The sequence below is a fragment of the Cnephaeus nilssonii genome (assembly GCF_951640355.1).
Source record: "Cnephaeus nilssonii genome assembly, chromosome: 13".
Lineage (NCBI taxonomy): Eukaryota > Metazoa > Chordata > Mammalia > Chiroptera > Vespertilionidae > Cnephaeus > Cnephaeus nilssonii.
In genome coordinates this window covers 18,366,797-18,394,048 of record NC_137084.1, presented here as the reverse complement: position 1 = coordinate 18,394,048, position 27,252 = coordinate 18,366,797, and the positions used below count along the sequence as shown (strand labels likewise).

The 27,252-nt window shown below is 38.1% G+C and overlaps 3 protein-coding genes across 3 annotated transcripts in view; all 3 read left to right on the top strand.

Moving 5' to 3' along the window:
* Positions 1-27,252, top strand: part of LOC307109337 (uncharacterized protein) — a gene marked incomplete at both ends in the record, with an annotated part of 53,535 nt that overhangs the window by 6,057 nt on the left and 20,226 nt on the right. The gene's annotated exons all lie outside the window — the stretch shown is intronic.
* LOC307109703 (olfactory receptor 5F1-like) lies at positions 11,711-12,655 on the top strand (the record flags this gene model as incomplete). The annotated part of the gene is made up of 1 exon (XM_079788569.1): positions 11,711-12,655. One exon carries the CDS (start codon positions 11,711-11,713, stop codon positions 12,653-12,655), a length of 945 nt encoding a protein of 314 aa, XP_079644695.1.
* LOC307109702 (olfactory receptor 5F1-like) lies at positions 18,187-19,131 on the top strand (the record flags this gene model as incomplete). Its single annotated transcript, XM_079788568.1, has 1 exon — positions 18,187-19,131. One exon carries the CDS (start codon positions 18,187-18,189, stop codon positions 19,129-19,131), a length of 945 nt encoding a protein of 314 aa, XP_079644694.1.

Sequence of the window (27,252 nt, the reverse complement as noted above, 5' to 3'; positions counted from 1 at the left end):
ATAATAGAGAAACATGTAAATTGACCGTACCTTTACCTTCACTACACCCACAGCCAATCAGAGTGAGTATGCAAATTAAACCAAAAACATGGTAGCAGCCCCGCCCCCCAGCCGCTCCGGGCCTGCGGCAGTCGGAGAAGTCAGGTTCCAGCGCCTGAGGCTGGCTGCAGCCACGGAGACCAAGAAGCCGTCTGCCCGGTGATCCCAGGCTGTAGCCAGCAGCAGAAGCCTCACGTCCGCCTGCCCCATGTCCTGGGGAGACGGAGAAACCAGGCCCCAGTGCCTGAGGCTGGCTGCAGCCCAGGGAGATGATGAAGCCGCCTGCCCTGTGATCCTAAGAAGCCGCCTGCCCAGTGATCCTAGGCTGCAGCCAGCTGGAGAAGCTGCCTGCCCCATGTCTGCCCACCTCACGTCCTGGGGAAGACTGAGAAACCGGGCCCCAGTACCTGAGGCTGGCTGCAGCCCAGGAGATGAAGAAGCCACTTGCCCTGTGATCCCAGGCCGCAGCCAGCACCAGAAACCTCACGTCTGCCTGCCCCACGTCCTAGGGGAGACTGAGAAACCAGGCCCGAGCGCCTGAGGGTGGATACGACCTGGGAGACAAAGAAGCCTCCTGCCTCATCATCCCAGGCCGCAGCCAGCTGGAGAAGCCGCTCACCCCGCATCCTGGGGGAGACAAGAAACCGGGTGCCAGTGCCTGAAGCTGGCTGCAGCCCGGGAGATGAAGAAGCCGCCTGCCCTGGGATCCCAGGCTACAGCCAGCTGGAGAAGCCGCCCTCCCCATGTCCACCCGCCCCACGTCCTCGGGGGGGGGGGGGGGGTCTGAGAAACCCGGCCCCAGTGCCTGAGGGTAGATGCAACCTGGGAGATGAAGAAGCTGCCTGCCCTATGATCCCAGGCCACAGCCAGCTGGAGAAGCCGCCCACCCCACATCCTGGGGGAGACAAGAAACCGGGTGCCAGCGCCTGAGGGTGGATGCGACCTGGGAGACGAAGAAGCACCCTTCCCCGTGATCCCAGGCTCCAGCCAGCTGGAGAAGCCGCCCATCCCGTGTCTGCCTGCTCCACGTCCGCCCGCCCCATGTCCACCCGCCCCACGTCCTGGGGGAGATGGAGAAACCGCGCCCCAGTACCTGAGGCTGGCTGCAGCCCAGGAGATGAAGAAGCCACCTGCCCCATGATCCCAGGCTACAGTCAGCTGGAGAAGCCGCCCACCCCATGTCCACCCACCCCACGACCTGGGGGAGATGGAGAAACCGGGCCCCAGTACCTGAGGCTGGCTGTAGCCCGGGAGATGAAGAAGCCACCTGCCCTATGATACCAGGCCGCAGCCAGCTGGAGAAGTCGCCCCCACTGCATCTGAGGGAAGATGGAGAAGCCGCCCGCCTGTGGTCCAGGCGCCAGCACCTGCAGCTGGCTACAGCCTGGTAGACGGAGAAGCTGCCCACCCCGCAGTCCCGGGCACCAGCACCTGTGGCTGGCTGTGGCCTGGGAGACAGAGAAGCCTCCCACCCTGCGGTCCTGGGCACCAGCACTTGCAGCTGCAGCACAGGCGAAGCCACCTGCCCACCATCCCCTGAGGCTGCAGCCAGCCTGGGCGCCTATGGCTGACCAGAGGGAGGGAAGCCCAGATCCCGGGTGCCTGTGGTCGGCTGGAGGAGGGAATCCTGGGTCCCAGATGCGGGGCCAAGGCAGAGGTGATTAGGGGCAATCAAGCCAGTGGGGGAGCAGTTAGGGACAATCAGGCTGGCAGGCAGAAGCAGTTAGGGGCAATCAGGCAGGCAGGCGAACGGTTAGGAGCCAGCAGTTCTGAATTGTGAGAGGGATGTCCAACTGCTGGTTATCCCACGAGGGGTCCCAGATTGGAGAGGGTGCAGGCCAGGCTGAGAGACTGCTGCCCCCCGTGCACGAATTCTGTGCACCAGGCCACTAATATACTAAATTCGTGCATGGGGTGCGGGGGGGGGGGGTTCCCTCAGCCTGGCCTACATACTCTCCAATCTGGGACCCCTATGGGATCGGGCCTAAACCTGCAGTTGGACAAACCCCTCGCAATGTGGGACTACTGGCTCCTAACCGCTCACCTGCCTGCCTGCTTGATCTCCCCTAACCACTCTGCCTGCCGGCCTACTTGCCCCCAACTGCACCCCCCGGCCAGCCTGATCACCCCAACTGCCCTCCCCTCCTGGCCTGATCACCCATAACCGCTTCTGCCTCAGCCCCGCCACCATGGCTTTGTCCAGAAGGACATCTGGAAGGTTTCATGGTCTAATTAGCATATTACCCTTTTATTAATATAGATAGGATATGACACACTGCCATAACTATAACATATCTACCAGTATTACTCTATGAGAATACATACTTCATCTAATAGGAAGGCATCTAATACATTATATTGTATATGTTGTAAGTAGTAGGAAATACTGTATTCGTAGCAATAATATATATCCTGTGACTTCCCTTCCTGATCCGGATATGGTTTCCCAGTTCTTTTGACGTTTCCTGGCCCCTAATGTATTTTTTTTGTCATTCAGTGTAACTTTATTTACTGTTTATTGCACATGATTTGAGGTCTTTAATTTCTAACCACTAAAGATTCAAAAGTCTATTTTTTTCCATGAAGTTTAACATTAACATTAGTGAATTCGTGTATTCATGTGTTTTTATTGTAAACATCTGAATTATTCACATTGTCATAGATCCTGAACTCATAAGTGTGGACCATGCACAGGCTGGCAGCAAGCCAGGAAGCCACTCTGCAAGCAAACAGATACTCTGCATAAGGAGAAAAGTCATAGCATAACACTTAATGTCCAACCTGAGTCGCCTCAGAATGTTACATATATTGAAATAACAAAATCGTACAAGATACTACATGAGGTAGAAAAGGAAGCCCAATCTGAAGCAGCAGCAAAAGATATTGCTCCCACAGAAGTAACAATGGCAATTAAATACAATCATAACAGTGACCTAGGTAGATATAATTCTCTCCATGTAACTGAGGTTGCTGTCATATTCAGAAATGAAGATGCAGAACCTCCTTTTGAAAGGGACTTGCTCATTCATTGTAAACCAGATCCCAATAATCCAAGTGCCACTAAAATGAAACAAATCAGTATCCTGTTTCCTACATTAGATGCAATGACATATCCTATTCTTTTTCCACATGGTGAAAAAGGCTGGGGAACAGATATTGCATTAAGACTCAGAGATAACAGTATAATCGACAAAAATACTAGACGAAATGTAAGGACACAAGTCACACAAATGCAGTATTATGGATTTATCTCTCTGTGTGGGACACGTTCAATCCTATTTTAAATGCAGGAAAATTAACTCAACAGTTTATTGTGGATTCATATTCAAAAATGGAGGCCAATCGGATAAATTTCATTAAAGCAAACCAATCTAAATAGAGAGTTGAAAAATATAGTGGTTTGATGGATTATCTCAAATCTAGATCTGAAAATGACAATGTGCCGATTGGTAAAATGATAATACTTCCATCATCTTTTGAGGGTAGTCCCAGAAATATGCAGCAGCGATATCAGGATGCTATGGCAATTGTAATGAAGTATGGCAAGCCTGATTTATTCATAACCATGATATGCAATCCCAAATGGGCAGATATTACAAACAACTTACAACGCTGGCAAAAAGTTGAAAACAGACCTGACTTGGTAGCCAGAGATTTTAATATTAAGCAGGATGCTCTTTTAAATGATATATGCAAATTCCATTTATTTGGCAAAGTAATAGCTAAAATTCAAGTCATTGAATTTCAGAAACACGGACTGCCTCACGCTCACATATTATTGATATTAGATAGTGAGTTCAAATTACGTTCAGAAGATGACATTGACCATATAGTTAAGGCAGAAATTCCAGATAAGGACCAGTGTCCTCGATTTTTTCAAATTGTAAAATCAAATATGGTACATGGGCCATGTGGAATACAAAATCCAAATAGTCCATGTATGGAAAATGGAAAATGTTCAAAGGGATATCCAAAAGAATTTCAAAATGTGACCATTGGAAATATTAATGGATATCCCAAATACAAATGAAGATCTGGTAATACCATTTCTATTGGAAATAAAATTGTTGATAATACTTGGATTGTCCCTTATAACCCATATTTGTGCCTCAAATTTAACTGTCATATAAATGTTGAAGTCTGTGCATCAATTAGAAGTGTCAAATATCTATTTAAATACATCTATAAAGGGCATGATTGTGCAACATTCAAATTTCTGAAAAAAGTATTATCAATCATGACGAAGTACAGGACTTCATTGACTCCAGGTATGTGAGCGCTCCTGAGGATGTTTGGAGACTTTTTGCAATGCGAATGCATGACCAATCTCATGCAATCACAAGATTAGATATTCATTTGCCAAATGATCAGAATGTGTATTTTCATGCCGATGATTTTGCTGAAGTTTTAGATAGGGCTAAAAGACATAACTCAACTTTGATGGCTTAGTTCTTATTGAATAGAGAAGACTCTGATGTACATAATTATTATTATTGGGAGATTCCACAGCATTATGTTTTTAATAATTCTTTGTGGACAAAACGCTGAAAGGGTGGGAATAAAGTATTAGGTAGACTGTTCACTGTGAGCTTTAGAGAACCAGAATGATATTACCTTAGACTTTTGCTTCTGCATGTAAAAGGTGCGATAAGTTTTGAGGATCTGCGAACTGTAGGAGGTGTAACTTATGATACATTTCATGAAGCTGCTAAACACCGAGGATTATTACTTGACGATGCAATCATCCTTAATATGCCCAAACAACTACGGCAACTTTTTGCATAAATAGTGTGTTTGGGTGTCCTTCTGCTGCAGACAAATTATGGGATGATAATAAATCTCATTTTATTGAAGATTTCTGTTGGAAATTACAATGAAGAGAAGATACCTGTATAAACTGTGAAACGTATGCCCTTAACGAAATTCAGGAGGTATTCATATTGCATGGAATGAAATGTTCACATTTCAAACTTCCAGACTATCCTTTATTAATGAATGCAAATACATGTGATGAATTGTACTAGCAACAACAGGCAGAGGTTTTGATAAATTTTCTGAATGATTAACAGTTGGCAGCCTTTCAGACTATAACGTCAGCCATCGAAGATCAAACTGTACACCCCAAATGCTTTTTCTTGGATGGTCCAGGTGGCAGTGGAAAAACCTATCTGTATGAAGTTTTAATACATTATATTAGAGGTCATGGTGGTACTGTTTTACCCACAGCATCTACAGGAATTGCTTCAAATTTACTTCTTGGTGGAAGAACCTTTCATTCCCAATATAAATTACCAATTCCATTAAATGAAACCTCAATTTCTAGACTCAATATAAAGAGCGAAGTTGCTAAAACCATTAAAAAGGCCCAACTTCTTATTATTGATGAATGTACCATGGCATCCAGTCATGCTATAAACACCATAGACAGATTACTAAGAGAAATTGTGAATTTGAATGTTGCATTTGGTGGGAAAGTTCTCCTTCTCTGAGGGGATTTTTGACAATGTCTCAGTATTGTACCGCATGCTATGAGATCGGCCATAGTACAAACGAGTTTAAAGTACTGTGATGTTTGGGGATGTTTCAGAAAGTTGTCTCTTAAAACAAATATGAGATGAGAGGATTCTGTTTATAGTGAATGGTTAGTAAAACTTGGAGATGGCAAACTTGATAGCAGTTTTCATTTAGGAATTGATATTATTGAAATCCCCCATAAAATGATTTGTAATCGCTCTATTATTGAAGCTACCTTTGGAAATAGTATATCTATAGATAATATTAAAAATATATCTAAACATGCGATTCTATGTCCAAAAAATGAGCACGTTCAAAAATAAAATGAAGAAATTTTGGATATACTGAATGAAGATTTTCACACATATTTGAGTGATGATTCCATTATCTCAACAGATGATGCTGAAAAGTAAAATTTTCCCATCGAATTTTTTAATAGCATTGCTCCTTCAGGAATGCTGTGTCATAGAATTCTTAATAGTAAATGGGGTCTTTGTAATGGTACTAGATTTATTATCAAAAGATTATGACCGAACATTATTGAAGCTGAAATATTAACAGGATCTCCAGAGGGAGAGGTTGTTCTGATACCAAGAATCGATTTGTCCCCAGCTGACTCTGGCCTCCCATTTAAATTAATTCGACTACAGTTTCCTGTGATGCCAGCATTTGCAATGACTATTAATAAATCACAAGGACAAACTCTAGACAGAGTAGGAATATTCCTACTTGAACCCATTTTTGCACATGGTCAGTTATATGTTGCTTTCTCTCGAGTTCGAAGAGCATGTGACATTAAAGTTAAAGTTGTAAATACTTTATCCCAAGGGAAATTAGTCAAGCACTCGGAAAGTGTTTTCACTCTTAATGTGGTATACAGGGAGAAATTAGAATAAGTTTAATCACTTTATCTGTCATTATTTGTATAAATGTTGTTTTTATATCATGAGTTCATTGTTGTTATATCATTTTGATATTATTTATTAATTAATAAAAGTATGTATTATTTCCATATACATTGTACTCATTTCCTTTTATCTCTTGAACTTTTATTATAGAGAAAGGGCAAATAGCAATATTAAAATATTTCCCCTAATCTGTTCCCTTTCAATGTGCACGAATTTCGTGCACCGGGCCACTAGTTTTCCCATAAAGCCCTAAATTTAGCTAATTCTAAAGTATACCTAAAGGTCAGAATATAAGTAAAGCTGTTAAGTTTGTTGGGAATCATGGCAGGGCTGAGGACATATTAAAGCAAATTCTAATATCTTTATTTCACATTCTAAAATTCAAATGAACCTAGGACTTGCTATGATATATTATTACTCATATAAGTTTTGGGGATATTTAAATGGAATATTTTAATGATGGAACAAGGCTATATTCCTTACTTTTCTGATGAGTGTCTAAGTCTCTTTACCAGATAGGATGTGGCCTAGGCTGGCCTGAACTGGGATTGCACTGGAGTCTTACTGATGACCTTGCCCTTCAGTCATCTGTGATGAAGTTCACAGAGGAAACATAAAACCAAACATGATGAACAAAATAATCTAAACAGATTGTAAACTAGCAGGTGCTAGGCTGACAAAAATGCAAATAAAAAGCAATCATAGAGCAGATTGGGCGGGAAGGAGAAAAATGTCTCACAAGTTACCTCAAGAGGTTCTTATCCCGAGACTAAGCTACCTGATGTGTCTGTTTTGCTGTGTTCTTCATTTGTGCATATTGCTAATATGAACAGGAAAAATAAAGTTTAATATTGTTTTCTGTTTTGCCATATTGGAATTTTAAGATATTGGATTTCAAACATATTAACAAAAGTACAAAACCAACAAACAAAAACCTGCATTATCTATCCCATGCCAGTGACTTGAAGGGACTTCTACACTGAAACTGTTTTGTTCATATATGGAATCTACAGGACAAAATCCCCCATGGGAAAACAACACTGCATTGATGAGTTTTATCCTGCTTGGCTTTTCTGATGTTCAGGTCTGTAAGGATTCCTTTTTGGGGTGTTTTTGATTATCTATGTGATTATTCTGATGGGAAATAGCCTCATTGTTCTAATAATCAAGGCGGATCCTTCCCTTCAGAACCCCATGTATTTTTTTCCTTGGGAACTTTAATTCTATGGAAATATGTACCGATATGGCAAAACAGAAAACAATCTTAAACTTTATTTTTTCTGTTCATATTAACAACATGGTACATGTAGGTGACCTTGGCCAAATGGATGTTCACAAAGGCATCAATGTTGTCTGTGCACCCAGGGGCCATGCTCTCACCCCACATTTGTTACAGGCCCTGGAGGCCTACGGCAGAATGATTTGGCTGGTCTCAGAGGTGGTTCATTATTTCACTGAGTAGCTCACCTACTTGATTCTGCACCACCTGCTGATCATTGAGTGGATTCTTCCCACTTTCTTTCTCCTGAGTATTTAATGAAATCATATATGGAACCAACTGTTTCACCATAAATACTAATATTATATTCCTCCCATTAAATGTTTAAATTTTCAGTAAAACAAAAATAGCAACATTTGGAAATTGAACTGTAGTTATTCTGAGACTTGAGTTTTCAGAAATATCATATTTCAGATGTATCATTTTATCTAATTACTCTCTAATATAGCCCTCCTACATGTAATTAATCTTACTTACAAAATCTACAACTATTTCCTGCTTTGCGGACTATTATCACTTAATGTTGGTACTTTATTTTAATTAATTGAATGTGGGCTTCTTATGTAGATTTTTATTATTTCATTTCTTTAATTATTTAAATTTAGATTATTTCTTGAGACATAGAAGCATGGAACAGACTGCTGAAACTCAGAGGGAAATGGAAGGTACGAGGGTGGGTGGGTAGGAAGTGGTCAACCAAAGAACTTGTATGCATATATGCACACCCATAGACACAGACAATACGGTGGTAAAGGCCTGGTATGGAGAGCAGGTAGAGGCGAAAAGCAGAGGCAGGATAGGTGGGGTCAATGCAGGGGACATATGTAATATTTTCAACAATAAAGTTTTTTTAATTAAGTAGATTTTGAAATTGTTTCATTTTACCTTTCATATTGTAGTCTTTTAAAAGTATTTAAATTACAGAGTATACAACAACCTTACCTAATATAATCAAGATATGTAGAAATCTAAATCAACAATAGGATCAGTATCTCTGTCAAGTAAGTCAATGATAAACAAATATATTTAGTGCATTTACAATTATGCTTTCAAACTCCTTTTCTCATAGAATTTACTTTGGTAATAGTGAAGTGACATGTGACAATATAAAATTACCCTACATGTCATAAACTGCAAATCCCTTTGATCAGTACCAAATTTATACCCAGTGAAGAGACTACAATCCTTGGAACACTAGAGTTTATCTCTTATGCACCTTCTGTGAAAGTCAATATCTATATTACTATTAGAAGAAAAACACAATAAATAAATATATCATAAGAATCCTGAAACACCAATAGAAAATAATACCAGTATATACACTCCTATGTTGATAGCAGTGTTACTTACAATAGCTAAGATTTGGAAATAGCCCAAGTACCCATTAATAGATGAGTGGATACAAAAGCTGTGGTACATTTACACAATGGAATACTGTGAAACTGTAAAAAGAAGAAATTTTTACTTTTGAGACAACATAAAGAAACCTGGAGAATATTATGTTCAACAAAATAAGCCAGTCAGAGAAATAAGAAGATCACATGATCTCACTTATCTGTGGAATCGAATGAACAAAATAAATTGATGAACAAAATGGGTCCAGAGACTTGGAAGCATCTAACAGATGGATAAATCTCAAGGGGAGGGAGCAGGAAGAGATCAACCAAATAAGTTATATGCATATATGCATGGCCCATAGACACAGACAATACTGCAATGAAGTCCTGGGGTAGGGTGCGAGCCTGGTGGAGCAGAGTAATGGTGGGGAGAAATGGGGGTCATCTGTAATACTCGCCACAATAAAGATAAATTTAAAAAACTGTTTGCACAGATGCCAATCAGTTTTTAATGGCATGATGATATCTTTACATTGTTATTTTTATTGAATTTATTGGAGTACATTGCTTAATAAAATGATATAGATTTCAGATATATAATTCCATAATACATCATCTATACATTATATTGTGTGTTCACACCCAAGTAAAGTTTACTTCCATCACCATTTATTTCAACTTTACCTTCTTCTACCTCCCCACCTGCCCCATCCAATGTCTTTCATGATGTATCAAATTTTTCTTTAGCAGCAGAAGAACTACACATGCTCTGATGTTAGGAAAATTAGATTTGCTAGAAGATACATACATATTTGTATATGTGTGCATAAGCATGTATATATATATATATATATATATATATATATATATATATATATATATGTAGTATATGTTATATATACCTGTAAAATCTTCTAACTAACTGAGATAAAATGAAATTAGACAGAAAAATTAGATAGTTGGCTGTTAATGCTTCTGTTGAAGCGTGCAATCAAGTCAATTTGTTCACTTCCTAACAGTTCTTCCATTGAATTGTCAAGTCTTGCTTTATTCATCTGAAAAATGTAAAAATAATAACACTTTTCTCAAAAACTGGTGTAGAAAATTAAGAATTTAAGTAGGACAGTGTAATACAGAACTCAATGCATGATGAGTTCTCTCTGCCAGTAGATTCTCCATGCATATGGACCTCCAATGTGCTCTATTCAACCTGATTTTACTTGTATATTTAACATTGGAAAAACTGTGCTATCATCCCCTTCTATGATAAGAAAAAGGACAATAATTGCAATAAGCTAACATAATTTCAAAATAATAAAAAATTAATTCAATTTCCTTATTCACTGTCCTATTTAATCAGGATATAATTTTTTTAAACACTATACAATGCATTTAGTTAGTTGCTCCTTGCCATTAATATCACTCAGGAAAAGAATTGGATTGAAGTTTAAACTGAGTCATCATGCACACACACATACATTCAGGTAAAGGGAACAATAAGAATTTGGTAGTAGACTACAACGCATTGAAAAAGGCGAAAAATACAAAGAGAGAGGCAATGTAAATAGCCAATTTCTTTTTGACATTGGTAAAAGTCTTTAAGGTGATTCAGAGGTCAGGAACCACTTCATGATGCAATGTTTGATTCCACACAAGTGCGTGTGATTATATTTTATTTTATTTTGCGCCTGGGAGTTTCTGCCGTTAGAGGATTGACTACACAATTAAACACTATAATATAGTCCCCATGGTCACCCAATTCTCTTCCAGGAAAACAAAATAAAAGTGCAGCAACATGTATTTACTCAGGCAGATTCTAACATTTTTACTTGTAAGTAACTCAAATGTTCACTGCCTTTCATTTCATTTAGAGAGTGAAATTTTTCTTTTTTCTTTTTAAGCTCCAACTAAGAAGCCCTAAGAAAAATGAAAATAATAGTCTGCACGAGTAAGACAGTGGGGAAGGAAGCTCATAAAATTTCTTGCTGTTATTTACTGCAGTGGACAGGTACTGTGTCTGCAACTACATGACACTAATTTGATTGTGTACTTTGTATCAAGAATAACGATTTAGTTCATTTTTAAAATTACAAAATCATCTTATAATATTGATAGATACCAAAATATTGGTTATTTGAAATGGGCATTATTTTTGTTGCTTGAGGTACACAAGAAATTTCTGGGAGGCAATGCATGAATTTTGAAGTTGAAGAATAAACAGAGTGGTCTTTAGAAATAAACAATGGATTTGTGTTAAATCACACACCTTTCAGGGACTGGGAGAGACTAAGGCAGCAATATGTTTATCCTTTGCATTTTGAATGTGGGCTGGTAGAGAACAACATCTGTTGCAGTTGAAGAAACTTAAGTGGAGTACCTGGATTGAGATCAGCAATCAGAGGAACCTTATAACAGTCTTAATAAGGACAATTGCTTCATAATTTCAAATGCTTCTCTGTTTCTCCACTAATTTTCCTCTTTCTTTAGTCACTCTACTTACTATATTATATTAATCTAAGGGTTTTATTTTTCATGTGGTAATAGGCTCATTAACATTTCTAATAATTCCTGTAACCTTTGGAGAGGGAAATATCTACATCTACACAAGCTTAAGCTAACTGTAAGTGTAAGACATGAAGAGAACTAATTATACTTTGGTGACAGAGTTCATCCTGCTGGGATTAGCAGACACTCTGGAGCTACAGATTTTCCTCTTCTTGCTCTTTTTTGTCATTTACACACTGACAATTTGGGGGAATGTTGGGATGATCCTCTTAATCAGGGCTGATTCCAGACTCCACACACCCATGTATTTCTTCTTGGCTAACCTATCCTTTGTGGACGTTTGTTGTACCTCTAACATCACCCCAAAGATGCTGGTGGATTTATTGTCAGAGAAGAAAACCATCTCCTTTGCTGGCTGCTTTCTGCAGCTGTACTTCTTTATCGCCTTGGCCACAACTGAATGCATCCTCTTTGGCTTAATGGCCTATGACCGGTATGTGGCCATATGCAACCCTCTACTGTACCCCTTGGTCATGACCAGGACCGTCTGCCTTAAAATGGCAGCAGGGGCTTTGGCAGCAGGACTGTTGAACTCCATGGTGAACACAAGTTATGTCAGCAGCCTGCCATTCTGCAGTTCCAATGTCATCCAGCACTTCTTCTGTGACAGCCCTCCACTCTTTAAGCTCTCCTGTTCTGACACACGCCTGAATGAAAGCATCATTACTACTTTTGCTGGAGTGAATACGGTTGGGACTCTGCTGGTCATCCTCACCTCTTACTGCTATATTCTCTTCTCCATATTTCGTATGCATTCAGGGGAGGGGAGGCACAAAGCTTTCTCAACGTGTGTTTCTCACCTGACAGCCATAATTCTATTCTATTCCACTGGCATCTATACTTATCTGAGACCTAGTTCCAGCTACTCCCTGGGTCAGGACAAAGTGGCTTCCGTGTTCTATACAGTGGTGATCCCCATGTTGAACCCACTGATCTACAGCCTCAGGAATAAGGAAGTGAAGAAGGCTTTGTGGAATGTAATCACCAGGAAAAGGATCCCTTCATTTCTGTGATTGTTTGGTTAATTTTCTGAACCTAGCAGAGTATTTAATAAATTTGCAAAGCCTATTCAAGCCTACTGTTTTATAAGAATATTTCTAATTATGTCTTTTAATATTCAAGTATATTACCAAACTTCTATATAACCATAAAACTTTTATGTAACCATTTTGTGTCTTCATGAGTGCTAAATAATAAGGCCTATTTGTAAATATTATTAACTAGGAAAACAAAGATATTGGGGGTTTAGAGATAAAAGTCACAATATCACATAAAACTAGCTATAGTAAACATTGGTAATTGCACATTTGTCTTTTCTCATGTATTCTTTTTTCACCACTTGTGATTCCTAAGATAATACTATCTATTTTCTGTCAAAATTCGTTAAATTGAAAATGTTATCCATCTTTAAATATTGAATTATCTCCTGGAAAAGTATTTAAATTTCAAGATCATAGTTTTGACAACTATAAACTCTCCAGCTTTTATTTTCTCCATTACACATATATACACACATATATATTCCTTAAATAACAAGTGTGATTTTGTGGAAAAGTGTAATTTGAGAAAACCACTGTCTTGTTAGAATGTTCCAGTTACCACCACTATTAGTATTGCCTAAATACACATGATTAGCATTAGCTCATAGAATGTGCCAACAGAGGTCAGAAGCAGTGACCAAAAAAATATATATATATATCATTTTTAAGGGGCCATTGCCAGTGATTTTTTACTAGAGATAACAAAAATTGCAAAATTCACTTTTCCTATTTCTTAATTTTTATTTTCTCTTTAAATATATATATTACATTTTTCTCCTGAAGATAAGGCTGATATCTTCAGGTGAGACTTAAATAAAGTAGTTATTTACTATTGATCTATTTAGATGAAAACAATATGCTTGATGTGAAACACACATGCACTCCCACACAGGATTTTAAAGACATTGACATGCTACTAAGAACCTTAATATGTATAAAGCTTGAGACACCGAGAGCCAATTTTATCCAAGAGGTTGCCAATGTAATGAATTGATATTAATATTAAAGCTAAGCAGATTAAAAGGTACAAACTTACAGTTATAAAATAAATAACTCATGAAATGTAACGTACAGCATGGTGACTATAGTTGACATGACTGTGTTGAATATTTGAAAGTTACTATGAGTGTAGATATATGAAACTCGTCACAAGAAAAAAGAATGTTGTAATATGTATAGTAATGATGATAGCTAGACTTACTGTGGTGATCATTTCATAATATATACAATTATTAAATAATTATCTTTTACACCTGGACCTAAATAATGTTATATGTCAATTATACCCCCATTGTAAGACAATTAAAAAGAAAAAATAAGCATTATTAATAGGAAGGTAGACAGAAGTTGCCTAGTAGAATTCTGGAGGAAACTGAGATCAGGCTTGCTAAAATGAGAGACTCACATTTATAGTTTTTGAAGGAAAATTCCTTATACAACTTCTCCTGCCCTTCCCTCTGAAGTGGCACGTGATTGGAGAGGTGGTAGTCAAGTCATCTGAGATGTGGTATAGCAGGCTTTATGACCTGTCACTAACAGGTCACTCTGCTCATACATACAATGCCCTCAGTGGTACATGTAGGGGACCTTGACCAAATGGATGTTCACAAAGGCATCAATGTTGTCTGAGCACCCAGGGGCCATGCTCTCACCCCACATTGGTTGCCCCTTACTGCTTCTGCCTGCCTGCCTGATAACCCCCTAACCACTCCCCTGCCAGTCTGATTGATGCCTAACCACTCCCATGTAAGCCTGATTGCCACTAACTGCCTTCCCTGGTAGGCCTGGTCACCCTTAAGTGCCCTCCCCTGCAGGCCTGGGTCCCCCCCAACTGCCCTTCCCTGAAGGCCCGGTTGCCCCCAACTTCCCTCTTCTGCTGGCCTGGTCTCCACTAACTGCCCTGTCCTTTAGGCCACATTGCCCCCAACTGCCCTCCCTTGCAGACCTGGTCCCTTCCAACTTCCTGCCCTGTTGGCCATCTTGTGGCAGCCATCTTGTGTCCACATGGGGGCAGCCATCTTTGACCACATGGGGGCAGCCATGTTGTGTGTTGGAGTGACAGTCAATTTGCATATTGCTCTTTTATTATATAGGATTTCTTTAATTATTTAAATTTAGATTATTTCTTGAGACATAAAAGATTAAAACATACAGCTGAAACTCAGAGGGAAGCAGAGAGTGCATGGGAGGGCGGGTAGGAAGAGGTCAACCAAAGAACTTGTATGCATATATGAACACCCATAGACACAGACAATATGGTGGTGAAGGCCTGGGATGTGGAGCAGATAGAGGGTAAGAACAGAGGCAGGATAGATGGGGTCAATGCAGGGGGGAAAGGGGTCATATGTAGTACTTTCAACAATAAAGTTTTCTTTAATTAACTAGATTTTGTAATTGTTTCATTTTACCTTTCATATTGTAGTCTTTTAAAAGTATTTAAATTACAGAGTATAAAACAACCTTACCTAATATAATCAAGATATGTGGAAATCTAAATCAACAATAGGATCAGTATCTCTGTCAAGTAAGTCAATGATAAACAATATATTTAGTGCATTTACAATTATGCTTTCAAACTCCTTTTCTCATAGAATTTACTTTGGTAATAGTGAAGTGACATGTGACAATATAAAACTTACCCTACACGTCATAAATTGCAATTCCCTTTGATCAATACCAAATTTATACCCAGTGAAGAGACGATAATCCTCAGAACACTAGAGTTTATCTCTTATGCACCTTCTGTGAAAGTCAATATCTATATTACTTTATAAGGTAATTAGAAGAAAAACACAATAAAGAAATATATCCTAGAATCCTGAAACACCAATAGAAAATAATACTAGTATACGCACTTCTATGTTGATAGCAGTGTTACTTACAATAGCTAAGATTTGGAAATAGCCCAAGTATCCATCAATAAATGAGTGGATACAAAAGCTGTGGTACATTTACACAATGGAATACCATGAAACTTTAAAAAGAAGAAATTCTTTCTTTTGAGACAACTTAAAGAAACCTGGAGAATATTATGTTCAACAAAATAAGCCAGTCAGAGAAATAAGAAGATCACATGATCTCACTTACCTGTGGAATCGAATGAACAAAATAAATTGATGAACAAAATGGGTCCTGAGTCAGGGAAGCATCTAACAGATGGATGAATCTCAAGGGGAGGGAGCAGGAAGAGATCAACCAAATAAGTTATATGCATATATGCAGAGCCCATAGACACAGACAATACTGCAGTGAAGTCCTGGGGTAGGGTATGAGCTTGGTGGATCAGAGTAATGGTGTGGTGGGGGGAAATGGGAGATATCTATAATACTCGCCACAATAAAGATAAATTGAAAAAAACAGTTTGCACAGATGCCAATCAATTTTTGTTTACATTGTTATTTTAATTGAATTTATTGGGGTAACATTGCTTAATAAAATGATATAGATTTCAGATATATAATTCTATAATACATCATCTATATATTATATTGTGTGTTCACCACCCAAGTAAAGTCTTCTTCCATTACCATTTATCCTAAATTTACCCTCTTCTACCTCCCCACTGGCTCCATTCAGTATCTTTCATGATGTTACAGATTTTTCTTTAGAAGCACAACAACTCCATATGCTCTGATGTTAGGGAAGTTAGATTTACTAGAAGATACACACATATATGTATATGTGTGCATATGCATTTGAATATATCTGTATTATATGTCATATATATATATATATATATATATATATATATATATATATATCAGTAAAATCTTCTAACTGAGATAAAATGAAACTAGACAGAAAAATTAGATAGTTGGGTGTTAATGTTTCTGTTGAAGCCTGCACTCAAGTCAATTTTTTTTACTTCCTAACAGTTAGTTCATTGAAATGTCAAGTCTTGCTTTATTCTGAAAAAGGTAAAAATAATAATACCTCTCTGGAAAACTGGTGTAGATAATTAAGAATTTAATTGGGAAAGTGTAATACAGAACTCAATGCATGGTGAGTTCTCTCTGCCAGTAGATTCTCCATGCATATGGACACACAATGTGCTTCATTCAACCTGGTTTTACCTGCATATTTAGCTCTGGAAAAACTGTGCTATCATCCCCTTCTATGATAAGGACAATAATTGCAATACGCTCACACAATTTCAAAATAATAAAAAAGTAATTCAATTCCCTTATTCATTGTCCTATTTAATCAGGGTATAATTTTTTAAACACTATACAATGCATTTAGTTAGTTGCTCCTTGCCATTAATTTCACTCAGGAAAAGAATTGGATTGAAGTTTAAACTGAGTCATCATGCACACACACAGAAAATAATAGGTAAAGGGAACAATAAGAATTTGGTAGTAGACTACAACCCATTAAAAAAAGGCTAAAAATACAAAGAGAGAGGCAATGTAAATAGCCAATTTCTTTTTGACATTGGTAAAAGTCTTTAAGGTGATTCAGAGGTCAGGAACCACTTCATGATGCAATGTTTGATTCCACATAACTGCGTGTGATTATATTTTATTTTATTTTGCGCCTGGGAGTTTCTACCGTTAGAGGATTGACTACACAATTAAACACTATAATATAGTCCCCATGGTCACCCAATTTTCTCTTCTAGGAAAACAAAATAAAAGTGCAGCAACATGTATTTATTCAGGCGGATTCTCATATTTTTACTAGTAAGTAACTCAAATGTTCACTGCCTTTCATTTCATTTAGAGAGTGAAATTTTTCTTTTTCTTTTTAAGCTCCAACTAAGAAGCCCTAAGAAAAATGAAAATAATAGTCTGCACGAGTAAGACAGTGGGGAAGGAAGCTCATAAAATTTCTTGCTGTTATTCACTGCAGTGGACAGGTACTGTGTCTGCAACTACATGACACTAATTTGATTGTGTACTTTGTTTCAAGAATAACAATTTAGTTCATTTTTAAAACTACAAAATCATCTTATAATATACAATAGAAATAAAATATTGGGTATTTGAAATGGGCACTATTTTGTGACTTGAGGTACACAAGAAATTTCTGGGAGGCAATGCATGAATTTAGAAGTTGAAGAATAAACAGAGTGGTCTTGAGAAATAAACAATGGATTTGTGTTAAATGCACACACCTTTCAAAGAATGGGAGAGACTAAGGCATCAATATTTTTATCCTTTGCATTTTGAATGTGGGCTGGTAGAGAACAACATCTGCTGCAGTTGAAGAAACTTAAGTGGAGTACCTGGATTGAGACCAGCAATCAGAGGAACTTTATAACAGGCTTAATAAGGACAATTGCTTCATAATTTCAAATGCTTCTCTGTTTCTCCACTAATTTTCCTCTTTCTTTAGTCACTCTACTTACTATATTATATTAATCTAAGGGTTTTATTTTTCATGTGGTAATAGGCTCATTAACATTTTATTTTTCATGTGGTAATAGGCTAATAATTCCTGTAACCTTTGGAGAGGGAAATATCTATATCTCTACAAGCTTAAGCTAACTGTATGTGCAAGACATGAAGAGAACTAATTATACTTTGGTGACAGAGTTCATCCTGCTGGGATTAGCAGACACTCCGGAGTTACAGATTATCCTCTTTGTGCTCTTTTTTGTCATTTACACACTGACAATTTGGGGGAATGTTGGGATGATCCTCTTAATCAGGGCTGATTCCAGACTCCACACACCCATGTATTTTTTCCTGGCTAACCTGTCCTTTGTGGACGTTTGTTATTCATCCACCATCACCCCAAAGATGCTGGTGGATTTATTGTCAGAGAAGAAAACCATCTCCTTTGCTGGCTGCTTTCTGCAGCTGTACTTCTTTATCGCCTTGGCCACCACTGAATGCATCCTCTTTGGCTTAATGGCCTATGACCGGTATGTGGCCATATGCAACCCTCTACTGTACCCCTTGGTCATGACCAGGAACGTCTGCCTTAAAATGGCAGTAGGGGCTTTGGCAGCAGGACTGTTGAACTCCATGGTGAACACAAGTTATGTCAGCAGCCTGCCATTCTGCAGTTCCAATGTCATCCAGCACTTCTTCTGTGACAGCCCTCCACTCTTTAAGCTCTCCTGTTCTGACACACACCTGAATGAAAGCATCTTTTCCACTTTTGCTGGCGTGAATATGGTGGGGGTTCTACTGGTCATTCTCACCTCCTACTCCTATATTCTCTATTCTATCTTTCGTATGCATTCAGGGGAGGGGAGGCACAAAGCTTTCTCAACGTGTGTCTCTCACCTGACAGCCATAGTTCTGTTCTATTCCACCGCCATCTATACTTATCTGAGACCTAGTTCCAGCTACTCCCTGGGTCAGGACAAAGTGGCTTCCGTGTTCTACACAGTGGTGATCCCCATGTTGAACCCACTGATCTACAGCCTCAGGAATAAGGAAGTAAAGAAGGCTTTATGGAATGTAATCACCAGGAAAAGGATCCCTTCATTTCTGTGATTGTTTGGTTAATTTTCTGAACCTAGCAGAGTATTTAATGAATTTGCAAAGCCTATTCAAGCCTACAGATTTTCATGAGAATATTTCTAATTATGTCCTTTAATATTCTAGTATATAAACAAACTTATATGTAACCATAAAACTTTTATGTAACCATTTTGTGTCTTCATGGGTTCTAAATAATAAGGCCTATTTGTAAGAAAATCTTACCTAGGGAAACAAAGGTATTGGGTGTTTAGAGACAAAAGTCACAATATCACATAAAATAGTTATAGCAAACATTGGTAATTGCACATTTATCTTTTTCTCATGTGTTTATTTTCCACCATTTGTGATTTCTAAGAAAATAAAATGTATTACCTGTCAAAATTTATTAAATTGAAAAAATGTTATCCATTTTTAAATATTGAATTATCTATGGGAAAATATTTAAATTTCAAAATTATATTTTTAATTACAAGTATAAACTCTCCAGCTTTTATTTTCCTCATTACACATATATACACACATATATATTCTCTAAAAAATAATTGTGATTATGTGCAAAAGTGTGATTTGAGAAAACCGCTGTCTAGTTAGGATATTCCAGTTACCACCTCTATTTCCTTTCCTTCTCCTCAAATGTTTCCAATTCTCTCATCCTCTCACCCAAACTGACACACACACAGTAATCCGCACACATACACATTTGGCTGCTTGCAAAGAGTTTACTGCATGAAGACTTAAATGGATGAATGTGCCACATATTACTTACCATAGTTCATGGATTTCTTACATAGATAAATCCTCTATGAATTTCTAATAAAAATATATTAACCTTTTGCACTCAGATGTCGAGTGTGACTCGACACGGTTAGCATTGGTAGCAGGAATTGAGAACAAAGCAAGCGAGTGCAAAGGGTTAAAATTTATCTTTATATTAAATCTAAGCATTCTAAATATGCAGGTAGACAGGCAGCTAGGTTCATAGAACACTGGAGGAAACTGAGTGAGGGCCAGTGCTTGCTAAGGAGACAGCCACATTTACAGTTATTGGGGGGAAATGTTTCACCACCTTTCCTTTACCTTTGCTGGTGAAGTTGTACCTGATAGATGTGATGAACAAGTCATCTGGGATATGGCATAGCAGAACTTATGGTATGTCACAAAGAGGTCATCCAGCTAGACCATTCATAATGCCATCAATGGTCCACACAGGTGAACTTGACCAAACAAGTGTTCACGAAGCTATTGGTGTTTTCTCTGGACCTGTGGGCCATCCTCTCACCCCTCAGGTATATAGTTGGTATCTGGCCCTGGAGCCCTGCAGCAGAATGATCAGGCTGTCTTGGGGGTGGTTCACTCTTTCCTAGGTACCTTGCCTACTTTCTTCTGCACCAGCTGGCTGCTCATGGGCTAGATTTTTCTCTGCTTTCCGTGCCTTGTATATTTAATGGAATCCTATATGGGACCAGGCTATTTCACAAATACAAACTAATATAGACCTTCCATCAAATGCTTTAATTTCCAGTAAAACAGAAATAGGAAAACATTTGAAAGATGAATCTACTTTGAGATTTGGGATTTTAGACAAATCATATTTTCAGACATGTTCTCCATTCTCTAGTTCAGTTTTCCTACATTTAATTAATCTCATTTAAAAGTTCTACAAATATTTTCAACATTAGGAGCTATTGTATTTAATGATGTTTCTTACTTTTTAATTCATTAAATATAAGATTCTTATGTCAATTTTAACTATTTCTTAAATCCATTAGTATTTCTAAAAATTATTTTTATCATATGTTCTTGCTTATTGTTCAATACATTTATATGAAAACTTTTCCAAATATTTTTTACTTTCTTTAACTCAAAAGAAATTTTAATTATAAAAGCATTAAGAGCCATAGCCGGTTTTGCTCAGTGGGTAGAGCATAGGCCTGCAGATCAAAGGGTCCCGGGTTCGATTCCAATCAAGGACATGTATCTTGATTTGCAGGCTCCTCCCTGGCCTGGGCCCTGGTCAGGGCTCATGCAGGAGGCAACCAATAGATGTGTTTCTCTCACATCCATATTTCTCTCTGTCTTTCCCTCTCTCTCCACTCTCTCTAAAAACCAATGGGAACATATCCTTGTATGAGGATTAAAAAAATAAAGGCATTAAGAGACTTCTAATTTTTATATTGTATGTGTGTGATTTTATCATTTTCTTCTTTCTTCAAGACCTAACAATATTTATTAACCCCCTCCCACCTCCAATGAATGTAATGTTCTTTTCGCATTTTTGTCATAGTATCTCCATGCCTTCTGGCTTTTATATTCCCAGTCTTTTATTTTACTTGAATATTTACTGTTACTACATTCCCCAAATATACACATTTCAATCAATGTTTTGTCTTATTCAATAGTTTTGAGAAATTTATTTATTAAAATTAATGAATTTTGAAATGTATGTCTTTAGGCTATGTTTTAATCTATATTTTATTCAGTAATTAGATGAGGCCAAATAGAGAATAGTTCTCAAAACCTGTGACCAAGTTGGAAAGTACGCAAGTAAGCTGAAAGGAGCAAAAGAATCAATATTCAAGAGTCACAAATTTCAAATAAGCAACTAAATATAATCATTAGTAGATGGAGCCCTGAATTTAGGCAGGAAAATATGAGTACAGGAGAAATATGAGAAAATATGATGTTATTATATAAAAATAATGTTGGCTTAGTTTGTAGTTGTACAGTAATATGGGAAATGTAGCTTTCATTGATATATTAAAAATGGGAGAAGAGGGCAAATGTATTGTAAATAATAATTAGGCAAAAGGCTAGAGCCAAGATTAAGTTAAGTAATAATTCCATTTAAACTCCACAGTGATCAAATAAAATCAAAGATAGTGTGTTAATTCATAGTCAGCAAGTTTCAATGAACAGAAATAAATAATATGATGTCCAAGAGGCAATGCTTAAGTGGTGGACTGCAGGGCAAAAAAAAAAATCAATTACAAAGTAGTTGAATTGATGTGAGAATCTGTAGTCTGTACAAGAAGAATGTGCAAAAAACTTTATTGAAAATACATAGCTTCATACATACATTGTTAAATAGCTTCATCAAAAATGTATGGGATGCATGTCCAATAGAATGTGTGGATCACAAATCAGAAATGTGAATATGTGTTGCTAATTTTACATCTAATTTACTGCTTTAGCTGTGAAATTGAAATGTATTATCTTTAAGGTTCTTTTAAATTTTTGTGATTTAAATCCTGTTGTGAAAACATTGCATATATCTGTGAACCACCCTTAAATCTTAAAGAGTCCTTGCTAAATTTCAGCCACTATCAAAATTGATTGCCTCAAGAACTGAAGAAAGAGGTGATGAATATTGTCCAAGGAATTTTGAGGTTTTGCAAACAGGAGATCAACCTGATGGAGATGTGTGTCAGAAACTCTGAGTGTCTGACTTAGGCTCCAAACCCTCAACCTCCTGAAATTGTATGATCATATTTACCATGTGTTGTTCAACAAACAAACATAATAAAATATGATGTACTGGCTAAGTTTATGTTGAGACTGCGTCAGATTCATTAATACACTGGGAAGAGAAACAGAAAGAAGAAAAAAGGTACAGGCTTAGAGGGGATATGGCAATAGAAGCTTTATTTATAAAGCTGGAAAATATAATGAGCAACATAAACATGTTAAAGTGGAGGTTTTATTTTATTATCATGTCCAAATCATATGCTACTTAAGACGTTGTGTGTCAGAATAAGTTGTGTGCTAGATTTGGTAAGAGAGTAAAAAAGAATAAACAACACACTTAAAGAGTGGATGATAAATTATATCTATGGCTGAGTGTAATGACATAGCTTTATCTTCCAAAAGTAGTGCCCAAATAGACATGATTAGCATTGGCTCATAGAATGTGTCAAAAGAGGTCAGAAGCAGTGACAAAAGAAAAACCACAAATCTTATTTTTAAATGGGCCATTGCCAGTGATTTTTTACTAGTGATAACAAAAACTGCAAAATTCACTTTTCCTATTTCTTAATTTTTATTTTTCTCTTTAAAAATATATATTACATTTTTCTCCTGAAAATAAGGCTGCTAACTTCAGGTGAGACTTAAATAAAGTTGTTATTTACTATTAATCTGTTTAGATGAAAACAATATGCTTCATGTGAAACACACATGCACTCACACACAGGATTTTAAAGACACTGATATGCCATTGAGAACCTTAATATGTATAAAGCTATAGTCATTGAGAGCTGACAATGTCCAAGAGGTTGTTTCCAGTATAGGGATCACAGATATCTTGTGATTTGTCCCTTGCTAATTTCACTTTATCAAAAATGCAGGCTATGACTCCATTCTCCTCACGTTCTTGGTCAATGGCAGCATTGTTCCTGTCAGGAATATTCCTTTTTTTTTTTCAAGAATGTTTTTAGCAAAACTGTTTACCCTTTGCATGGATTCAAATTGATTTCTGATGTTGCATTCTTGCATTTATAAATGGTGTAAGGAAAAAAACACCAGTAGTAATAACAATGCATTTGCACATTGCTACTTATTCTGAGAGCTGCAATTTATTAAAATACATTCAAAGAAACTGTGTATTAACTACCATCCAACTACATTGGACTTAATTATATATTAAGCAACATAGAACACCATTATAGCTAAGCAATTTCCAGCAAGCAAGAAGAGCAAAGGTGGAGGCATCACACTTCCTGATTTCATACTGCAGGGTAGGGTAAAAGTAAGTTTACAGTTGTTAATCTATACTAATAAAAGCCTAGGTGACCCTTGCACGCCACGTCATCACAAGATGGCCGCCACAACAGAGGCGGGGCCTGGCAGCCACTCTAGGCTGTGCGGCCTGGGGGTCCTGCAGCTCCATGTGGTGTGGAGGAGGCTGGTCCCAGCATCTTTGCCATCTCCCACAGAGGAGGCGTGTCCCTACAGAAGATGCAGGTCGTGGCAGGGGAGGGCAGCTGAGGGCAATCAGGCCAGCAGGGGAGGGCAGTGGGGGGCAATTGGGCCGGCAGGGGAGCAGTTAGGCGTCAATCAGGCCAGCAGGGGAGCTATTTGGGGTCGATCAGGCTGGCAGGCAGAATTAGTTAGGGGCAATTAGACAGGCAGGCAGGTGAGTGGTTAGGAGCCAAAATTCCCGGATTGTGAGAGAGATGTCACAGATTGAAGAGGGTACAGACCGGGCTGAAGGACACCCCCCCACCCCCATGTATGAATTTTGTGCACCGGTCCACTAGTATGTAAAATAATACAATAATTCTATCTAATAAAGAGGGAAATGCTAACTGACTCTCATACCGTTGCAAAGATGGCAGTACCCAAGGCCAATAAGAAGGGGATATGCTAATTGACTGTCACTCCCTCAAAGATGGCAGCGCCCACAGCCAATAAGAAGGGAATATGCTAATTGACTGTCATGTCCTCTAAGATGGCAGCACCCACAGCCACAAGATGGCGATATCCAATCCCCTCAGCCCCATGGGGGTGGCAGGCATGTGGCATGGCCTGCCCCCAGGCAGGTCAGGCCACTCCATGAGCCTGCCTCCAGAGTCCCCCAGTCCCCTCAGCCCCTCAGCTGCCTAGGGCCGCCAGAGGCTCATTTAACCAGGTCTGTCTGAAGCTTGTACTGCCAGCAGTGACAGCAGCAGAGGTGTGATGGGGCATTGCTTTCCCCTGATCACCAGGTTGCCTCCCGCACCTGATGACTCCAAGTGTGTGTGAGGGGGCAGGTCAGGCTGAGGGATGCCCCCTCCAGTGCATGAATTTTCATGCACCGGGCCTATAGGTAATAAATAATGATAATGCAAGAATAAATCCTTGAGTTTCGCACACTCAAACTGCAAGCCTACTTTCCCCCCACCCTGAATATGACAAAACTTAGCAACCAAAACAGTATGGTATTGGCATGCAAATAGACACATAGATCAGTGAAACAAAATAGAAATTCCGTAAATAAACCCACTCATATATGGCCAACAAAGGCACCAAGAACACACAACAGGGGGAAATAGCCTCTTCAATAAATGGTACCAGAAAAACTGGATATCCCATTGCAAAACAATGAAATTAATTTCCTATTTTACACCACTCACAAAAATTAAATTGAAATGTATTAAGGACTCCTACCTTACAACATATACAAAAATCAACTCAAATTTAATTAAAGACTTAAATATCTAATAAGGTGTTTAAATATAGGAAATTCAATAGGAAACAAAAATTAACTGTATTCCAGAAGAGGGAAAGGACCTGACTAGACATTGATAGACACAAGACAGAGTTCGCATGATTTTGGTGACTCACTAGACATGTGGGTAAAAGAATGATAAATACGTTAAATTTATAATGTGGCTGAGGTTTTTTTTTTTAATACTATTTCTTTTTAAGAAAATATTTTTATCAACTTCAGAGAGGAAGAGAAAGGAAAAGAGAGATAGAAACATCAATGATGAGACAGAATCATTGACTGGCTGCCTCCTACATGCCCCCTACTGGGGTTCAAACCTATAACCAGGGAATGTGACCTGACCAGGAATCATAGTGGTCGATGCTCTACCACTGAGCAACACTGACCAGGCATGGCTGACAATTGTCAATTTTTGTATGAAAAAAATTGAGAATAAAAACAGAAGAAAATGTTTGAGCATAATATCTATGTAAATCCTATGACCACTGATTACAATAGCTGCACTACTACAAACTTGGTCCTGGCCACAATTAACACCCCCTCCCACATGGATTGTTGTAAACACATTCTAACTCATCTCTCTGCTTCCACCCTTGCCCTCACTAATGTACTTTGTGTTCTTATTGCATACCACCTTTCAAGCATTTTACTCACTACCTACAATGTAAGAAAAACAATATATATCATTAATGATGTTGAAAGATGCCATGACGTGGTTGTACATTATGAGTCCATAAAAAGCCCAAGTGTTCTATATAGATGGAAAGGAAGACTGTATTCTGTAGGAAGAGAAGGTGAAATTGGAGTCTGGGAAATGGAGGAGAAACTTCAAAACTCATGACAATGTAGATCTTGGAGTATGTTTCGCTGTGAAAAAGGTCACAGTTTAGCACCAATGAAGGCTGGGTGGAAATTTCATAAAAGTGATGTCTAGGGTCCAACACAGTGGAGGAAAGACTGAACTTATTTGGTCTAAAATGCTAAACCTACACTGTATTTAGCACTGTGTTTTCTAATGGTTATTCAAATACAGATATTTTAAATATGCATTATAAATAATATATATTATAATTGTAATACATATTAATTATGTACTCAAGAGTTTATACATATTTAGAGATATAAAAAAGTGTAGAAAAGCAAATTTTATATTTTGTCTGGTATCAGGGGTGAACCCTATGATCAAATTTCCTTACACATTTTATTTTACCTTTCCCTTTTTTAATTATCCCATAAAGCCCTAAATTTAGCTAATTACCTCTAAAGTATACCTAAAGGTCAGAATATATAAGTAAAGCTGTTAAGATTGTTGGGGGTCATGGCAGGGGTGAGGACTCATTAAAGCAAATTCTAATATCTTTATTTCACATTCAAAAATTCAAATGAACCTAGGACTAGCTATGATATATTATTACTCATATAACTTTCTGTGATATTTAAATGGAACATTTTAATGATGGAACAAGACTATATTCCTTACTTTTCTGATGAGTGTCTAAGTCTCTTTACCAGATAGGATGTGGCCCAGGCTGGCCTGAACTGGGATTGCACTGGAGTCTTACTGATGATCTTGCCCTTCAGTCATCTGAGATGAAGTTCACAGAGGAAACATAAAACCAAACATGATGAAAAAAACTAATCTAAACAGATTGTAAACTAGCAGGTGCCAGGCAGACAAAAATGCAAATAAAAAGCAAACATGGAGCAGATTGGGCGGGAAGGAGAAAAATGTCTCACAAGTTACCTTGCAAGGTTCTTATCCTGAGACTAAGCTAGCTGACATGGCTGTTTTGCCATGTTCTTCATTTGTGCATGTTGTTAATACGAACAGGAAAAATAAAGTTTAAGATTGTTTTCTGTTTTGCCATATCAGAATTTTAAGATATTGGATTTCAAACATATTAACAAAAGTACAAAACCAACAAACA